This window comes from Meriones unguiculatus, chromosome 4 (genome assembly GCF_030254825.1).
Source record: "Meriones unguiculatus strain TT.TT164.6M chromosome 4, Bangor_MerUng_6.1, whole genome shotgun sequence".
NCBI lineage: Eukaryota > Metazoa > Chordata > Mammalia > Rodentia > Muridae > Meriones > Meriones unguiculatus.
The window spans coordinates 38,251,927-38,269,947 of record NC_083352.1 but is presented as its reverse complement, the minus strand read 5'-3'; the positions used below and the strand labels follow the sequence as shown (position 1 = coordinate 38,269,947).

The following is an 18,021-nucleotide window of genomic DNA, read 5'->3' as shown; positions in this document are numbered from 1 at the left end:
GAAGGCCCCTCTCAATGTCTCGGCAGATTAGATAACTAGATGAGGATGGTGGCAGCACGTTACCATCAGATGAACTCACACAACCCAAGAGATCAAAGGAAAGTCTGCCCAAGAGTAACAGAAGCAACTGTCCCCTCTCCTTATGACTTGCCATGTGGCCTGGATGTGAAGACCACGCCACCCATCACATGAGGCTGAATCATCATCCACCATGTATGGGGTGTGTGTGTGCAAAGCATCCTTTGAACTTTCAAAAATCCTCTTTTTAAAGACAGGAAAAAAATAGTTGAGATGAAGTTCCGACAAAAGTCCTAAAAAGGATGATCTTATTTGGACTAATGTTGAAAATACAAAGTTGTGTTCTACGCCTAAGAACAGGAAGGAGAGATTCAGATTTCTCCCTGATCTAGTTCATGGCTTTCTGCTCTAAAGTCACGGAATTTTGAGCCCGAGTCAAAGAACTACAGATTTTTAGAAAATTTCCAGGCCGGTGACCAACACCTAGTTCTACTAGCTTGGCTTCCACCAAGTTCCACTAGCTCCAGATGATATTTTGAACCTAGATTTGGATCTAAGTTACTTGCACAGCCCTAACGTGGGCATTACATTTGGGTATTAGATGTGTCTGCTGAAAAGGAAAGGCTCCGTAGGCTCACGCTGTGCCCAGCCAGCTTGGGCTGCGGCTCTGAGAGAGGCCTGCTGGTTTGTAACCATTCACTGACTCCTGTTCCTAACATCTCATCCTGAATGCAGAGTTCTTCATGGTTAAGATTAGGTGGTTGAAATTAGAAGCTGGGATTAAGCACAGAGAGGTTGTCTTCACAACTGTTTTCTTTTCTCTCTGCTGGGTCAGACTTAACTGACATGGAAGGCTGGTATCTGGGCAGCCGCAAGGATGCCAAACCTCCTCCCTAAGCAAGGCGCATGGACGATGAATCAGGAAGGATGCGCCTTTACCTCCAAGTGCAGCTAGATAGCTATTAAAGGCCTCGCTCTTAAATTTTCTTCTGAGTAAACAGACAGTGTGTAAAGCTATTTAATCTTTCATGAGAATTGGAGCCAGGGATGTGATGGTTTACGGGAGGCTCTCAAGGAAACATTTTGCAATTAGCCCAGTCCATTTTCATCAGGGGTTGTCCTTCTGTCTGTAAAATACTAAGGGCTTTCCATTTGAAAGGAGCTGATGACAGTGGCTTCGGTTAATGGATAAAACATCCCTGGTGAATTTAACTCTAAGTTAGCGCAGTGCTGGGTATTTTGTTTAGAACTTTCAATGTGGGGCTAGATTGGTTTATGCTTTAAAGCACACATGAGACTCCTGCTCACATACAGTCCAAGAGACAGCTGTTCTGAATCCTCTACCTTACTTCCCTCTCCGGGGGAAGAAAGCGGTGATCTTTTTGATTGACAATCCTGATGACTGACATCCTCCCATACAAAGACCATGACCTTGGTATATCTGTTTTTCTGACCTACAACAAACCTCAACATGGTCCTAAAAGCTCCATTCTTAATTCCTCTTGCACTGAAGCTCTGCTTCAGCGGGCTTGGCCAACAGCAAGTGCTTCTAACTCACCAGCCAAGGGCAGCATACTCAGACGTCCTCTGGTCTCTTGGACCTGTATCAGGAGCCCCACCAGTGTGCCATGAACATTTGCTCTCACTGATTCGGATGCTGCCTTTGGCATTTGAGAATCACATGTGGGGGTCACACATGGACCAGGATTTGGACCAAAGTTTTTTCCCAAAATCAGGCTCTTAACAGGTATTTTGTGGTAAGTGGAATAAACTGAGACAGACAAAATAACAAGAGAAAGTTGACACCACTGGTCTTGCTACATGAATGAGAAGAGCAGAGCTCACAGGAAGACTACCTTACATAGAACTGGAAATGAAAGTGTGGACTTTCTTGAGTAGACACATTTTGATTGACATGCAGAGATGTGTCTTTGGAGTACAGATGTCAGGGGAATCTATTTAATAAAGGAGTGGAAAGCATGGCTATGAACAGTCACCTGATGGCTGAGAGCAGTTGAAGTCCCTCCCTTCCAATGTGCGGATTCATAATACCCTATCAGTTAAGCTAAATGACAGAAGAGACTCTCTTCATCTCCCTTTTACCCCAGACCTTAGGAATATAACCGGATCAAGGAAGGCTCCGCACATTTACTTTTATACAAATATCTCTCATAATTCTGGCTCATTCTCAAAGTCAACCTCAAGGTCATTTCTGAGCCTGCCCTTGAATACATCCTAGCTTCTAGTTAGACTCTAAGTGGACCAATCCCACAAGGGCGTCCAGAGTAGGGCTATTTAAAAGTCAGACTCCAGGAAGCAATAGTGTCAACCCGTGGGGCTCACAGCTGTCAGCAAACTGCTGTCTGATAAGCCTTCCTGGACATCAGATAGCTGTGGAAAAAAAAAAAGTGTTTCGATGAATTAAGTAAAAAGAAAAAAAATGAATCACAGACATGTGGAATACATTTTCTGCACTGTACTCAGGATTTAAAATTTACAAGGAAAAGTATTTGGCCACAATTGCCAAACCAAAGAAGCATTTGAAAGGAAGCCAGCGAAAGATGTTTCATGGAGAGCGGCTGGATTTGCTTAGCTTGGCTCATAAAGAGGGTCCATAAAGAAACTCCTCCAGCTTGTACGAGGGTGGTTAGTCCCTATTAGAGCTGCTTCCTTGGAATGCTGCCTACGAGTGTCCAGTCGTCTCCTTGCCTACCAGGTCCAAAGGCCAGGAAGATGCCTCTCATGTCCATGAGCTCGTTGTCATAGCCGTGCCACCCATGCTGCCAGCCTTCCCGCTTGCCAGTGCTGTTCATCCAAAATGGAAGCATCTCTCGATTCTGAAACCAAGAAAGACAGCGATATTACATTGCTCCTGGACGGTTGGGACCAGGGGGGAAAACTGACTGCTATGTGGAGATTTCCTTGCCAGTATCATTGACAGAGGTCATCCGGCTTCAGATAGCTCCGACCCTTCCTACTTCAGGTAGCTCCGACCCTTGGCAGCAGCCTCCTAAATTCCTGAACGCCTCTGGTTAAGGAGGCATTTTCTTACTGTGAGATGAATTGTATCGTGTAATGAGGTTTGGAACCACTAAAGACAGCATGTTAGCGGTAGAAGGGACGTTAGAACATGTCTGTGGTATAAAAGCAGATTTGCTTTTTATCCCGGGTTCCTGCCACAGAGCTCCTAAAACCCTTGGAATTTCCTGGATGACAAGAGGGACTTTTGTTGCCCTTAATGAGCTCCTTTCTCCCGTACAGAGTCTATGCAGAGATGGTCACTGGATAGGGGGACTAGAAGGCCTCAGGGTAGGGGGCCGTTCCCCTAAGGAACAAACCTCCTGATTAGAAGGTTTCAGTGTTTGTTCCTGATCCCCAGCCACTGGAGAGAGCGAAGGTGCTGGATTTTGAGTCCCGTCATGTGACCAATACGATAACTCGTCCTTGCAAAACGACACCCCGTATTCAACCCTAATGAGCATGGTTTAAACACCTTCCAAAGAATAAAACCTTTGTGCCCCCACATACCACCCAGATATGTCTATCTGGCTGTCATCAAGTTGTATCCTTCATAACAAACCTATAATCACAAGTACAGTGCTTCCCTGGGTCCTAAGATTCGTTCTAGTGAACTGAAGTCAGATGGCGAGAATCCTAGCCCAATCAGGCATAAGACTCGGTAGCCTGAGGAGCCAGGGCTTGCACCTGGCAAGTGAGTGGAGTCTTGCAGCACCGAAGCCCTTAGCCCGTGCTGTCTGCTCTAACTCCAGGCATTGGCGTGGGATGAAATTGAACTTTCAGATACCAAGATGTTGAAAGGTTGTTGGAAATTATGACACACTTAGAGTCACCTCGTTTTGTAGCAAAGCAACCAGAGCCCCAGGGGGTCCACTTCGCCCCCCCTCCCAGTGACCATTCCACACCACACACCACACCATTCTTCTTCCGGCTCCACCCACAGGGACAGCGCTACAGCCATCTCTTCAGTCTCTCTAGTCTCTAGTTAGCCATTTGAAGATGGCTCCCAAAGTCCTCTTACCCAGGCCTCCTGCTTCTTCATTTCCCTGAACTACTCTTTGCTTGGCAAGGGTGTCAGGACCACCATTTCCCTGTCATTTTCTAGACTACTTTTTTTTTTTTTTTGGCTCCAGAGGCTCAGTTGTGGTGAAAAAGAAGCTTAAAGCATTGCTGGGTCCTGAAGAGCCTGCAGCCTGTTGAACACAACCCTAGCATTTGCTGCAGGCAGAGCGTGTGGTTTTTGACGGTCCTTTTCCTGATGAGCAGAATTCAGCACGGCAAGTATTTCAAATGCAGGAGCAGAATCAAAACAGCGCAATAACCACATAACCAGCCATCCCTAGGTTGGTCCCCAACTACCAGTATCATGTATTTACAGAGTCATCCAGCACACCCAAGGCCAGTCCTGATGTTTACAATCACCACGACACCTCACTGTGGTCAATCCTATCTTTTATCATTCGTAATTAAAAAGCACTACGGCACAGAGGGGTTAAGTGAAACTCTCAGAATCACACAACCAATAAGAGGCAGAGCCAAGACTGGAGTTCAGGTCCATCTGTCAGTCATTATATGCATTCTCCCTGACAGCCAAGAAGTGCTCCTGGTAACACTGGACCAGGAAATGTCTCCTCGTGCCCCAGGTCTTCACCCACTCTACAGGGTAGAGAGAGGAGACTTGGATTGACTATGGAGAGTTCAAGTTCATTTCTTCCTCTATGTTCTCTGGTCCCAGGTAGACGATACATGACTTCTCTGCATTTCACTCTCCTTGTTGGATGTGGGGATGCTTGCCACTCACCTTGTGGAGTTTGGGAGGCTAAGATGACTGTGAGGTGCTCAGCACACAGTAGGTGCTCAACAAGCGGCTGGTCTGGTCACCAGATGCCCCGAGCTGTGGGGCGAGGCACTCGGGCTGTGAGGCTGAAGCTTCGGCTTATTCAGCTGCAGCACTTTGTACTCTCGTCCGCTCTCACCCCATAAATCGCTCCTGAGCCTTTCTGCTCTCCAAAGGGCCCCTTTTCATTGACTCTCTGTTTCCTGGCTTTCCGTCATGCCTCGTCCCCCCTCCTCTAGCTGGAGCTTCTATTTTTCTGTGGACTTTTTTTTTTTTTTTTTTTTTTAATGAACTTACTACATTGCTAACTTTTCGTACTGGTTTTTGGTTTTTGTTTTTTGTTTTTTAGCTGGCTGTAGTGAGAAACAACACATTCCAATTTAGCCTCCTCAGCTGGCTTAAACCTGTTGCTTTTCCTGTTTTCTGTCCTCAAGGCAGAGATCCGGAAGCCCTAAGTGGAACGATTTGATTCTTCAAATCTCACTCGTGATGAGCCTTGTGGTATGTCCATTTCCCACAGCCAAGGGATGAAGATAGACGGCGTAACTTAAAAACTACAGTCAAAAAGGCTTCCATTTCTTACTGCACAGATTAATGATGATGATAATCTTAGTCCTAGAGGTAGTTGGGGAATGGTATGATCACAGACAAATCACCATCATTACCAGACTGACAAGTTGCCCCAGAGGGAGGAAGAACCCAAATAAATATTTTTACTGATATAGATAACAACAACGACAACAACAACAACAACAACAACAACAATGAACTGGTTATATAAGGAGGGAATTAATTCTTTTAAGCAAACAGGTGGACCAGGTGACATGCAAATAACCCTTTAATTTCAAAGCGATGGCGTTTGACGTCTTCGCATTGTACCCACATCCTCTCCTCAAGGCACACGCATGGAACAATGCAATAGGAAGGGTATACCACTGCTCTAGCTTTTGGGTCTTCAGGCTGCTGGTGGAGGAGCTGACCCTATCCAGACCCCTACCATGGACTGTCACACAGTGCCACCTAGTGACATCCTGGGGAGCTAACCAGATCCTCTAGATCCGGCCAAAGGTAAGAAACTAGCGTGCACACTCGTGTATACACACACACACACACACACACACACACACACACACACACACACACTTGAGGGGCTGCAGGAGAGGGGACCACAATGAGGCGGCTGCAGCGAGAAGCCAATCAAGAGGAACAGACATCCTCCAGTTTCTTCTTCATGACAGGACCCTGGGCACACTGCTGGGGCAAGGCCTGACCCTAAGGAGGCTCCGGGAAGTCAGAGGCTCTAACACCGCTTGCTTCACACAGAACAAGACCCGATGGAGAGCAAACCAGGCACAGGGCTTTCTAGGCTCACCTAGGGAGTGGCCAGTCCAGGAAGGCCACCACCTGTCCCGATTTGCTGCCATGGGGATTTGTGAGATTCAAGACTCCAGATTGAAAACAGGACCAGCCCCAGGCAAACCAAGGCCAGCTGAGGGCTCTGCATTTAACAGTGTGTGAATGTGAACTAGAAGTCGCCAGCACCATGCGAGGGAACCCTGGGAAAAATGGGCAGGGGTCTTAGATTTGGAGTTGAATTCCTGAGCTCTGCTTCCAGAGCACCATCGTGACACCTATGATGTGCTGGCTTTAATGTGGGATGCCAGAGGGTAAATGATAAGACTTTTAGAGCTTCGTGTCAACCATCCATAGTGTTGATAAGAAAAAGTAACATTCAGATCAGAAACTTCTAAAAGGAGGTTTGTTCAAGCCTTGCCCGTGACTGTTTCATTCAATTCCACTGTTCGGGACTCCTTGGTGTTAATCTGCAGTGAACTAAAAGAACAGCTAGAAACGTCAGGTTGGGAGTAAGAGTGAAGGTGGAAGGAGGGATGGAAGGATGGGAAGGGGTGAGTAGTCTGATCATCATGGATCTGTTAGTTTCTGTTTGCACACAGGCAAGATTCTTGCTCTGTCGGATCCCTGTCACTCACCATTGTTGTTCTGGGATATGTTGGGATGGCTGGTTCTCACCTGTTTGCTCCCATTTCTCCTGACTGATTGTCGAGTCCCAGGGAAACATACCCCTGAGGAGGCAGACGGTGAGTAGCTGAGGGGGTGACAATCTGGCGCTGGTGTCCTGCCCTGTATCACAGAATGGCTCCTGAGGATGTGGACATGTGATCGGGATGGATTCTCCCTCTGCCCAGAGGGTGTGTAGTGGGGCCACACTGAGTCCTCTTCCCAGCTGATGCCCTTCTCTCTGTCTTCCCTCGGAGGCCACAGCCATGGGGGCCAACTTTTGAAGGAAACAGCCACTGTTCATATGGGTGGCTCAGAAGCCAGCCTAGGCATAGACTCCCCTGAGCACATCCCACGTTGCACCCTTGGAAGCTCGCGTTCTGTAGGTCAGGGTTCACCAGGGAATGATCTTTCCCATATCAGAGCATGGGACCTCCTGGAAGCTATTCACCCAGCATCGTTAAGCTGCAATTGATCATTTCCTGAGGCCAGCCTTTGTTTTCGGTGACCACCACCCCAAGGTCGGATCATGTGTTTTCTGTGTGGCTCTGGGTACAGCTTGAGAAGCCCTTTCCAGAAAGTCCACAAAGCCAAACTGTTGTCATAATCAAGCATGAAATCAGCTTTGACCCAATGGAACAACCGAGCAGCCAGCTGTCTCTAACTGAGCTCCGCCCTCTCTGGCTGGTGCCTGAGGAGGACTGGTTGCTGTATGTAAACCGTCCTCCCTCTTCCACCATTGCTGTCATTTGGATCTGGAATATTCTCCAAGGCCCATGAGTTAAAGCCTGGGTCTCCAGCGGATGGGCAGAGGCAGCCGACAGAACCTTTAGGTGGGCTCTATTGGGAAGACATTGGGAGGATTGTTGGAGGATTGTCCTTAAAGGTAATATTTGGACCTCTCTTTGCTTCACAAATATCAATGTGTGAATGGGGCTCTTCTGCCCTGTGCTCCCACCATGCTGTGATGTGTTGGCCCCAAACAGGATCAGCTGATCATGGGACCAGGAGCCAAAGCAAACCTCTTTGTCTTTTATAGTTGATTGACTCAGTTGTTTTGCCATTGTAACAGAAAGCAGACTACCCAAACCACTAAGAGTACAAATATTTCTCTTCTCAAGTTATTTCACAAATATCTTGGTGCAGGGAGAAGGTTGCTATAGAAATTAAATTTAAATGAGTAAAATGTGAAAGCTACTCAAAGTGCATGAGAACTCTAATAAAAGACAACACAGCAGCTTTTCCTAGGTCATGCTTTGCACAGACCTTCCTCATCCAGAGAACAGAGGAAAACTAGAGTTACATAGTGTCACCTCAGACTGAGGAGGAGAAACAGTAATGGAGAAACAGTAATGGAGGCACTGGAGAAAATACCTGTGAACTGGCAGCATTTTGACAGTCTTGGGTCTGAGCTAGGCTGAGAAGGAGTTGTGCTTTCTCTTATGAACCATGCATTCTGTGACAATTCCCTCCAAACCGAAGCATTTATTCCTGGAGGGAACAGTGGAGCTGGTAAGACACAAGAAGCTACCCACACTTACAAGGCTAAGAAGCTCGGAGAGTTGGAAGATTGGCAGAAGCCCTCGCTAAGGTCGCTTGCAGAAGCAGGTGGTGACTGCTGGGCCGGAGGACATTGCTGGTGGGGCTCGGCTGTCCTTGGGTGGGTGGTCCCTGGGCCTTCGGGGATGCAGCTTCTGTGAGTTGTTCTTCAGACTGTGGCAGACTTTCCAGACATGCCTTGAGTCACCCGGGCTGTGGAAGTAACAGGTGACTGATACGCCTGTTCGTGCCACCAATAAATAGGCTCGTTCATGGAATGGTTGCTTTGGTCTGTTATCAGTGCCACGTCCGAGGAAAAGTAACACAGCACCATTTCCTTAGCTTTTGTACCACTGCCGTTTAAAAGTGTCAACCAGGATGGTTTCCCATGTGGTCTGAAACTTACGTATGTGTTCGCCACGCGCTGTTCCCAAGAGATGCCCCTAACGGATTCTCTGCTTCGGTCTTCCCAAACAGGGCTTAACTGGCCAGCCTTGGTTCCCTGGCCTGACTTGGGAGAGTCTCCGGCCACACACAGCTTGACCCTTGACATAGAAACTGCCAGATGCCATAGTCAGCAGGGACAGAGAGAATCCCGGCTTAAGCGAAGTGCAGAAAGGTAGCACTGAGTGGACCAGGGTCGCTGCTTTCTCTCTTCTGCGGTCACATTTGTTGAATCATTTTGAGCAGTAAAGGGGGAGGGGGGAGGGGAGAGAGGGGAGACATGCACTCCAGACAGCTCCCGCATGTGACTCCAGTTGCTGTGGAGAGCAAGCTGCTTCCAGCATCTGACCTTCTGGAGCTCAATTAGTTGGGCCTGGACAATACCACACTGGCTGCCATGACCGCTCAGAAGCCATGCTTCCCAGACTGTCTTGATTGCCTCCAAATATTTTGGAGCTGGTCCTAACTGCTCTTCAGCCACTGGCTTTAGAATTGAGCCTGGCATGTCATACCCTTTGTTAGTTTTCAAAACAATTTCTTCTGTAGACAAATACTGGCCTTCTGTAGTTGCCTGGGCTGTGCTTGTACTTGTTTGAACTGACACAGGGACCCAGATGATCAGCATGAAGCACCTTGCTTTCCAGTCCTTTTCCGGGATCTTGGCCACAACTTGCTCTTTTCAGCACAATAGACACTTTCCAGGACAGGGCGCAGAAATCAGCCCTTGAAAGCTGGATGGGGACTGGGAGAGCTAATGTGTCCTGCTCAGTGTGGGGCTCACTAAAGCTACAATTGCTACTTGTAGTTTCGGCACCTTTTCCAGTTGAAATCTTCTCTAGTGCTATTGAGAGTTAGTGGAAGATGCTTAATTCTCATTCAGAAGGCCAAACAGAACAGACACTAGAAGTGGTAGAAGAGAGGGAACAGGATGGGAACCTACCACAGATGTCCTCTGAAAGACTCCACCCAGCAGGGGATCAAAGCAGATTCGTAGACTCACAGCCAAACAGGCAGTCTTATAGAAAAAGGGGGAGAAAGAAAGACCCAGAAGGGACAGGAGCTCCATAAGGACACCAACAAAGCCAAAAAATCTGGGCCCAGCGGGCCCTGAAGAAACTGATGCACCAATCAAGTACCATGCATGGAGAGGACCTAGACCCCCTGCTCAGATGTAGCTGATAGGCAGCTCAGTCTCCAAGTGGAATAGACAGATCAGTCTCTAGATGGGTTCCCTAGTAAGGGGAACAGAGGCTGTCTCTGTCATGAACTCGGTTGCCTGCTTTTTGATCACCTCCTCCTGTCAGGGTGGCCTTACTAGGCCATAGAGAAAGAGGACCCAGGCAGTCCTGATGAGACCTGATACGGTAGGGTCAGATAGGAGGACTTCCCCTATCAGTGGACTAGGGGAGGGGGATACTTGGGGAAGAGGGAAGGAGGGTGGGATCTAGAAGGAAGGGGTTACAACTGGGATAAAAAGTGAATAAAATGTAAAAAATTAATTTTTTTTATTTATCATAATTTATGATATCCCAGTTGTAGGCCCATTCCTGGTCCCCTCCCAATCTCACCCTCCCTCCCTCTTCTCCTCCCTTGCCCCTCCCCCAGTCCACTGATAAGGGAGGTTCTCCTCTCCTTCCATCTGACCCTAGCCATCAGGTCTCATCAGGACTGGTTGCATTGTCTTCCTCTGTGGCTTGGCAGGACTGCTCTCCCCTCAGGGAGATGTGTTCAAAGAGTCAGCCACTGAGTTCATGTCACAGACAGTCCCTGTTCCCCTTACTAGGAAACCCACTTGGAGACTGAGCTGCCATGGGCTACATCTGTACAGGGGTTCTAGGTTATCTCCATGAATGGTCCTTGGTTGGAGTATCAATCTCAGAAAAGGCCTCTGAGCCCATATTTTTTGGTTCTGTAAAAAATTAAAAAAAAAAATAAAATAAAAAAGAATTAGTGGAAGTTGAAGGCTTGACTTAGTAACTTTCCTGGGTAACTTTTTACCAACCTATAAAGGGAATAGTCTGTCAATAAGTAACCAATGCAAATTCTAGGTATTTATTAATTTGTTCAATCATATGTCACTCCACTACTCACATTTCCTGGGGAGAGATCAAGATCAAAAGACCTGTTACCTGGGAACCTTCACTCCAGACCAGAGAGTCCAGAAGTAGGCAAATATGGTGCTCAGCAGAACTATTGGAGGTCTTAAGAAAGTCCCAAATGAGGACAACTAGGAGCAGCTAAGTATATTAAAGTAAAAGAGAGGCTTCCACTGGGCTTTGAAGGAGGAGAGATAGAACACCTCAGGAATCATGCTGACTATTAAGGGGGTTGATTGAAGGTATTTGTCAGCCAGGAGGTACCTAATTCAAGAGAGCCATTGTTACTGTTGTTGACTGGAAATTTTAAAATAAAAAGTTTCTGGATATATGTACTATGTGAGAAATGCTAAATGACTTAATGTCCCAGGATGTTATTAAAACCCTTTTGTGCATAGTTGGGGCATCCGCTTAGCTTTTTAATGATGCTGGCATGGCAAAGGAAGATTACTATCACAGTTTCTTCCCATACTCAGTATTGTTATTTAAAGGTTTATGAGATGAGTTCATCATTTCTACATCTGCAAGAAAATGAATGGAACTGGAAATCACAGTACATGAAATAAGCCATCACTGTTAATCAAAAGTGGGTGGCATGCCATGCATGATGGGCGAACACTCATCTTTCTAAGGCAATCTTATTTTTCCATGTCCTAGTTATTTTACTTGGATTTCTCTCTTCTATTATTCTATAGCTTTTCTTTATTTCCTTCTTTGACAATTTTGTTAAGTATCCAAAGTATTTTGGTAATTCTCATCATCTCCCATCTCCTACCCACCCTGATTTTCATTTAAAAAAACTTTTTGTTTTACTTGTCCTTAATATCTCAAATTTTTCTTTTGAAGTCTTTCATTTTTTTCATCCTCCCTTCCTTTCTGCTTTTCTCCTTCCTTCTTTTCTTCCTTTCCTCTTTCTCCCTTTCTTTCTTCATCCTCTTCCCACCTCCCTTCCTTCTTTCCTTTCTTCCTTCTTTTCCCCACTATCTCTCTCTCTCTTCCTAGTTTTCTTTTCAGACAGGATCTCATCCATCTGAGGCTGGTCTGGAGCTTCCTATGTGGTCAAGGATGACCTTGAACTTCTGATCTTCCCACTTCCACCTCTGTGTGTTGGGGTTACTGATGTGTGCGGAAATGGCCAGTTTATGTTGTGTGCGGGATCTAGGGCTTCCTGCATGATAGGATCTGCCTTGATTTCAGGTCGAGGTAGCCAGGTGATTCTCTCTGTGAACACTCAGTCCTGCTCGAGAACTGAAGTTCCTGCCACAGAGTCTCACGACGTAAGGCCCTGCTTGTTAGATGTCCACTCACTTGCCCAAATTCCTTTTCATACCGATGAGAAATCTGTTCTTTCTAGTATATCATTTACTAGTCTTGAGTCTCAGACATGACCTCTCCGCTCACCTTGCAGATCAATCTAAGCACGATGCCCCTTCGGACTCATGTCTGAGGGGCTGTTCTCTTCCGGAATGGGCTGCACTCTCAGTACGATCAGAGCACAGGAACCGCTCTGCTTTAAGCTATACAGGTGATGTGGGAGCTTGAGTAGTTGAGTTAAAGCCCAGCTATTACAACACAAGGCACCTGGAACTGTGAAATCTAAATCTCAACTCTGCATTTGTGCCTAAAGCTCGTGTTCCCGTACGCATCTCCTCCAGCCTTTTGTTTTTCTAGACAAGGAAGCACAGTAGCAAAGGGCACCTGTGAAAAACGATCTCAATAATTGGGACTTACCCTTGGGCTGCAGACAGAATTTGAATGGATGCCATATATTTTATAATTACCTCTGTTATGAACCACCCTTCATCAGCCACCAAAGTCAAAGGAGAGACAAATTTCCCTTTCTTGTAATAAAACCTGCTGGGTATAGCTTCCTTCTCATACACGGTCATGTGTTCCACTGTGCTGAGTTTGTGATAGATCTGCAAAGAAAACCAAGAGTGAGTGCTCTGAGCACTCATTAAGTACGTGTTAGATCTGTGAGATGGAAGAACATTCTCATATATATAAGCTACATTAAAATGAGATACTTTTTTTCCCCTTGAGAAAGGATCTTATTATGTCTCTTGGCTAGCCTGGAATTTACTACATAGACCAGGCTGGCCTTGAACTCACAGAGCTCAGCCTGAGTCTACCCAGTGTTAGGATTAAAGGTGTACGCTGACACGCCTGGCTATGAGAAACTTTTGTATAGCTCACAAAGGAAGCTGGCTTTATCCAGGAAGGCTAAAGGTCCATATGCTCCCTGACATAAGAGGTGGACCCTTAGGGAATACAATGAAAGTCTCTCATGTGCACCTTGTAGACATATATACAGAATACCCCAGACATCCAGCAAAAGAGACACAGCGAAGAGAGAACAATGGGGGAGATAAAGACATACTGGTGGAATTCTTGGGCAAGACCCTATAAAGTAGTAAAGACAGATGCCTCAACACATCAGCTAAGACGTGTAGAAGAGTCTCAACGATCTCAGATTGAGCAAAAATAATGTTAAGTTGTAGGAAATACCACAGAGATTCTTATCTTATGAAACTCTAGTAACCACTCAACCATATGATAAATGGTCACTTTTTAGTGGCTTTTCTGAGTGGGTAGATCTGGGAGGAACCTTCAGGAGACCATGGGTCATGCCAACATTCTGCTTTTATCAAATATGAGGTGTCCAAGGCAACATTATCCTCTACCACTTACACACTTTCTGGCAATAGTTTTGTACATGATCAGTGACTAGTGAACACATTACAAAAGCTATTTTTCAAAATTCCATGCACTAAAATTAAGTGGCGGTGCGAACGTGGCCTGGCTGATGTTAAATACCGCCAACATCAGAGAAAAGATATGTGCTCTTAAATTTGACTTTGACAGTATCTCTTACCCATACCCGAATCTTAAAAGCTATAGGAATTGTTTTTAACCACATTGCCAATTCTGTGAAGAAGCTCTAAACTCTCTCTGCACATGTTTCCAGGATTTAGCAGAAACTTAAATGTTTGCGGCAAAAAAATAAAACCAACCTGCTGACACTGGTTCGCTGGCCTTTAGCCAAACCACGCATGAATTCCTTAATATAAATGAACATAAAATTGTGTTTATCACTCACGTCTTAAAAATAGTCTTCAGGCTGCTCAGTAGAGAGTTACTGATAGCTCCATGAATTAATTTTCTCTGTTTGATTAAAAATGATGTATGCAGAACGCAGAACTATTTTGGATAAGTAAAAAAAGAGTATGCTGACATACCCCAGGTCTTACAGATTGTTGTGCCCATCACATGACACAACTGTCACCAAACACAGCCCCCTCGTCTGAACCATTACCAACTGCTATTGGCGGCTTGGTTTGCACTCCTGTGGGAAGATGCTCTTCCCAGCTCGTGAATGTTGATACCCAAGCATTCTGGAGGTGTCGCATGCCCAAGTGCCAAACTGGGGACAAAGATGAGCTTCCTTGCCAGAAAGACAGAGCTGCTTCCCAAGAACCTGACAACATGTAACATATTCTTTCTGTTTTCATATTTAGGGTGCTGGCGGGACACTGTGTAAACTTCATTTCCTGGCTGTGAAACTCAAGAAAAAAAAAGGGGGGGCATACCCCTATTGAATGGAAAAAGGCTGAGAGCAATGGTACTGTTGACAACAGACCTCAACTAAGGGCAAGCAAAATTGCGATGGGGACCTCCTATGTGTGAGCCAAAGGTTAATGACAACTGTTCATAGGCAACTGCTCTGCTGCCATGAGGATGAAGAAGACAGCAGCCCCCAGACTCCTCCTGGCTCCCTGCCGCTGGGATTGTCCCCTCCCCTAGGAAGGGGACCATGTCAGCTCCCCTGGGAGTGGACAGAAACTGCATCCATGCACTGGGAGGTAATGATGCAATGTGAGCACCAAGTTGTCAGCCAAGATTGTCCACTGTCAGCCCTGTTTACTGCTTTTGCTTTTCTGTTTTGTATTGTTTTTCTGTTTTTGTTTTTTGAGAGTATGAACACAGGGTACCGAGTTTCTGAAAGGGAGTTTTGTTCCTCATGTGCACATTGTAGGAACTTAACCACATCCTCTCGAGAGCTTTCTTGATTGATGGTGATCTCATAATAAGTAGCGTATACATATTCTTTTTCGTGATCTCAGCCTGCATCTGTGTATGCCTATGGATTATAGGACACCTACGGTCTCAAGGCTCTGAAGTAAGAACCTAATGACACCCCTGACTCCCCGCAAACATGTGGACCATGATGTCTTCTTTAGTCATCTTTGTATCTCCAGCCTCCTGGTGAAAAGGAATCAGTGGTAGATGAGAGTGGCAGCTTCATTCTAAAGAGTTTGCCTCAGGAGTTTGTTCAACAATAGCCCTGAGAATGGCTTGCTGATACATGCCAGGCATTCACATAGTAAGGAGCATCATTTATCTCATTTAATTCTCATTGAATTTAGCAGAGGTAGAAACCGTTATAGAGCAAAACAAATACAGAAAATGAATGTGGTGAGTGGCAGGCTGGGTCACCTGATTCCAAAGTCCATGCTCCTAACCTGTGGTGAAAATTCTGGAATTTTGGTTTCTTTTAACACACACACACACAGAGCAATGTTATAAGAATATGTTTTTGTTTTAATCCCTGGTGTGGGGATATGGGGCTGCTTCACAGCAGCTGACTATGATTTGCCTCATGCTCTAGCAGAGGTGTGGTTTCGCCAGCTGTAGATAGTTTCTGTAATTGTGTGATGTTTGGAATTCTGGGGACTTTTCAGAGGGTGTATAGTTGCTAGGGCCCCAAGGGGTGTTGGTGGGTTGTTGGTTGGTTGCTGTTGGTCACAGTTTGTTAAGGAGTCATGCGCAAAGACGAAACAACAGCAAGAAGAAATTAAATATCCTAACGGCAAAGATCAAACTTGCCCCGAGAAGCTCCATGTCTCTAATCAGCAGGAAGTAGTCTAATGATAATGTCTCCTCATTTCTGACTCTTTCCTTTCCTCTCTATCCTTCTTTTTCTCCTATCTGGTGTTAAGAGATTGAAAGGAAAGAAGAAAAGGGTGGAGAAAGGTGGAAGAAAGAAGAACCCACAAAGTAGTAAACGTCAGCTACATTAACCCGAATGTAGTTCATTATAAAATCTCTAGGAAGAAGGCGAAAGCACAGACTTGGAGCCAATGGGCCCAGTCACCTCCCCTCCTCCGTGTTGTGTCTTGCCTCAGTGTGTTTTCCAGGGGCTGGCCACAAGCTCACGACGGGCCCTCGGTCCTTCACTTGCTGCAGGTCATCCAGGCTGATGTACTTGCTCAATTCAATCACTTTATCCATCCAGAAGATGTCAGTCATCCCATGGTCTGAGAAAATGATGACATTTAGGTCATCTTGCAGGCCTCGGTCCTGTGGGGTGGACACAGGCAGTGATCACAGTGATGGAAGAGAGGTCCTTCCTCGCACAAATTTCTATAAAGAGGTGTATTTGGCCAGGTATGGTGCACACACCTTTAATTGTAACACTTGGGAGGCAGAGGCAGGCAGATCTCTCTGAGGCCAGCCTGGTCTACAAAGCAAGTCCAAGACAGTCAAGGCTACACAAAGAAACCCTTTCTTGAAATGTAGCCCCTCCAAAAAAATTGGTGTTTTTAAATTATAAATTAAAGAAGAAGGGAGACTGTTGGAGTTGGAACCCACATTTGACACGTGTCCAGGCTAAGACTTATTAATATTCTGAAGAACCAGGCCAGCTCTCCAGTTAAGCCAGACAAGAACACACATCCAGATCAATCCCCACTGGCCATGAATGAACCAGAGTCTTTTGGTGCCTTTGGTGATATGTGAAGAAGAGAGAGCCTCACACTGGTAGTAAAGAAGTTGTTGAAGGAAGTATGCAGGGAATGGCCATCAGGAGAGGAAAAGATGACAGGAGGAAGTGCGAGATTGGTTGCCCTTGCTTTAGGTCACCTGGATCCACTGTGTCATGTACTTCAGAACAGTGTCCACAGCTCTGAGGGCGTCTTTTCGCTGAGGTGATGAGGGGCCGTAGTGGTGGCCTTCCACATCGATGCGTTCATGGTATATGGCTGCTAGGTCAGCACTGCCCCTCCTGGAGGAAACAAAACGAGACAGCTGTAGTTGAGGGAGACCTCTGTCAGCTTGCTCCCTTATGACCCACTGACCCTCTATGAAGAGGTGAGAACCCCCAAACTCTGTTCAGTGGACCACCCAAAACCCACATTTCTACACAATCAAGGTGAGGAGATAATGAACTCAGGGTTTCTAGTCCTGAGCAGCCTGGTGACAAGATTCAGAGAATGTAGCTGTTGGTCACTGCTTCTTCTGGTCAGACTGTATTGGTTTACATGCCCACAAAAACTGAAAGATGTAATAAGATCAGATCATAGTCCTTATAATTCCCTTAGCATAGCCTGCTGGAACTGAAAAAAATTATTGATAGACTGTAAGGGAGTCCTAATAAAATACAGATTGCGGGTCTCACTGACAAGAATAAAAACAGTGTTGCCACAGCAACTTCATTAGCTATAAATAGATTAAGCCTTAGGATCGGACATCAGAGGACACACCACAGCCATGTGCTCTATGGGGACCTGTGACAGGCTACCTGTGACACGCAGACACAGAGTAAATCCTAAAAGTAACTATACTTTTATGAACTTCAAAGCTCCTCCAGGGCCAGCATTGATGGTGAAAATCCAAACCATTTAACCCCCAATGCTGGCCTAAGAATGAGCAGAAGCTAGCAATGTAAAGAAGAGTAGTTTGCTTATGGAGAGAAGGAGAATTCCGGGGAATGTTCTCTCCTTCTTCACACGGCACTTTTCACTGTGACCTCCTCTCCCTGAGCTCTGGCTTTGCCCATCCTGCCATCAAGCACCCAAAACAGATCGGAATGATGATGATAGTGATGAGGATGATTACGATGGCATCGAGAACTGATAGCAGGTGAGCCAATGGAAAAAGAAATGAAAGGTAGTTTTCTTTGCTTCGACCTGTGCAAGAGGTAGTATTAATATCCTTGTCAAGTTGCTTTATTTCCCTTGAAAAATCTCTATTTTAAGCACATCTGTATAC

At 45.9% G+C, this 18,021-nt stretch overlaps 1 protein-coding gene across 2 annotated transcripts in view; it reads right to left on the bottom strand.

Annotated features, from left to right (window-relative positions):
- Enpp6 (ectonucleotide pyrophosphatase/phosphodiesterase 6) overlaps nt 1–18,021 on the bottom strand; it is a 103,300-nt gene that overhangs the window by 1,854 nt on the left and 83,425 nt on the right. For both annotated transcript variants that reach the window (XM_060381749.1, XM_060381748.1), the window contains 4 exons: nt 16,894–17,035; nt 16,153–16,332; nt 12,753–12,890; nt 2,732–2,855 (listed from right to left, as the gene is read on the bottom strand). In XM_060381749.1, coding sequence (XP_060237732.1) covers nt 2,732–2,855; nt 12,753–12,890; nt 16,153–16,332; nt 16,894–17,035 — 584 coding nt within the window. The remainder of the gene's footprint in view (nt 1–2,731; nt 2,856–12,752; nt 12,891–16,152; nt 16,333–16,893; nt 17,036–18,021) is intronic.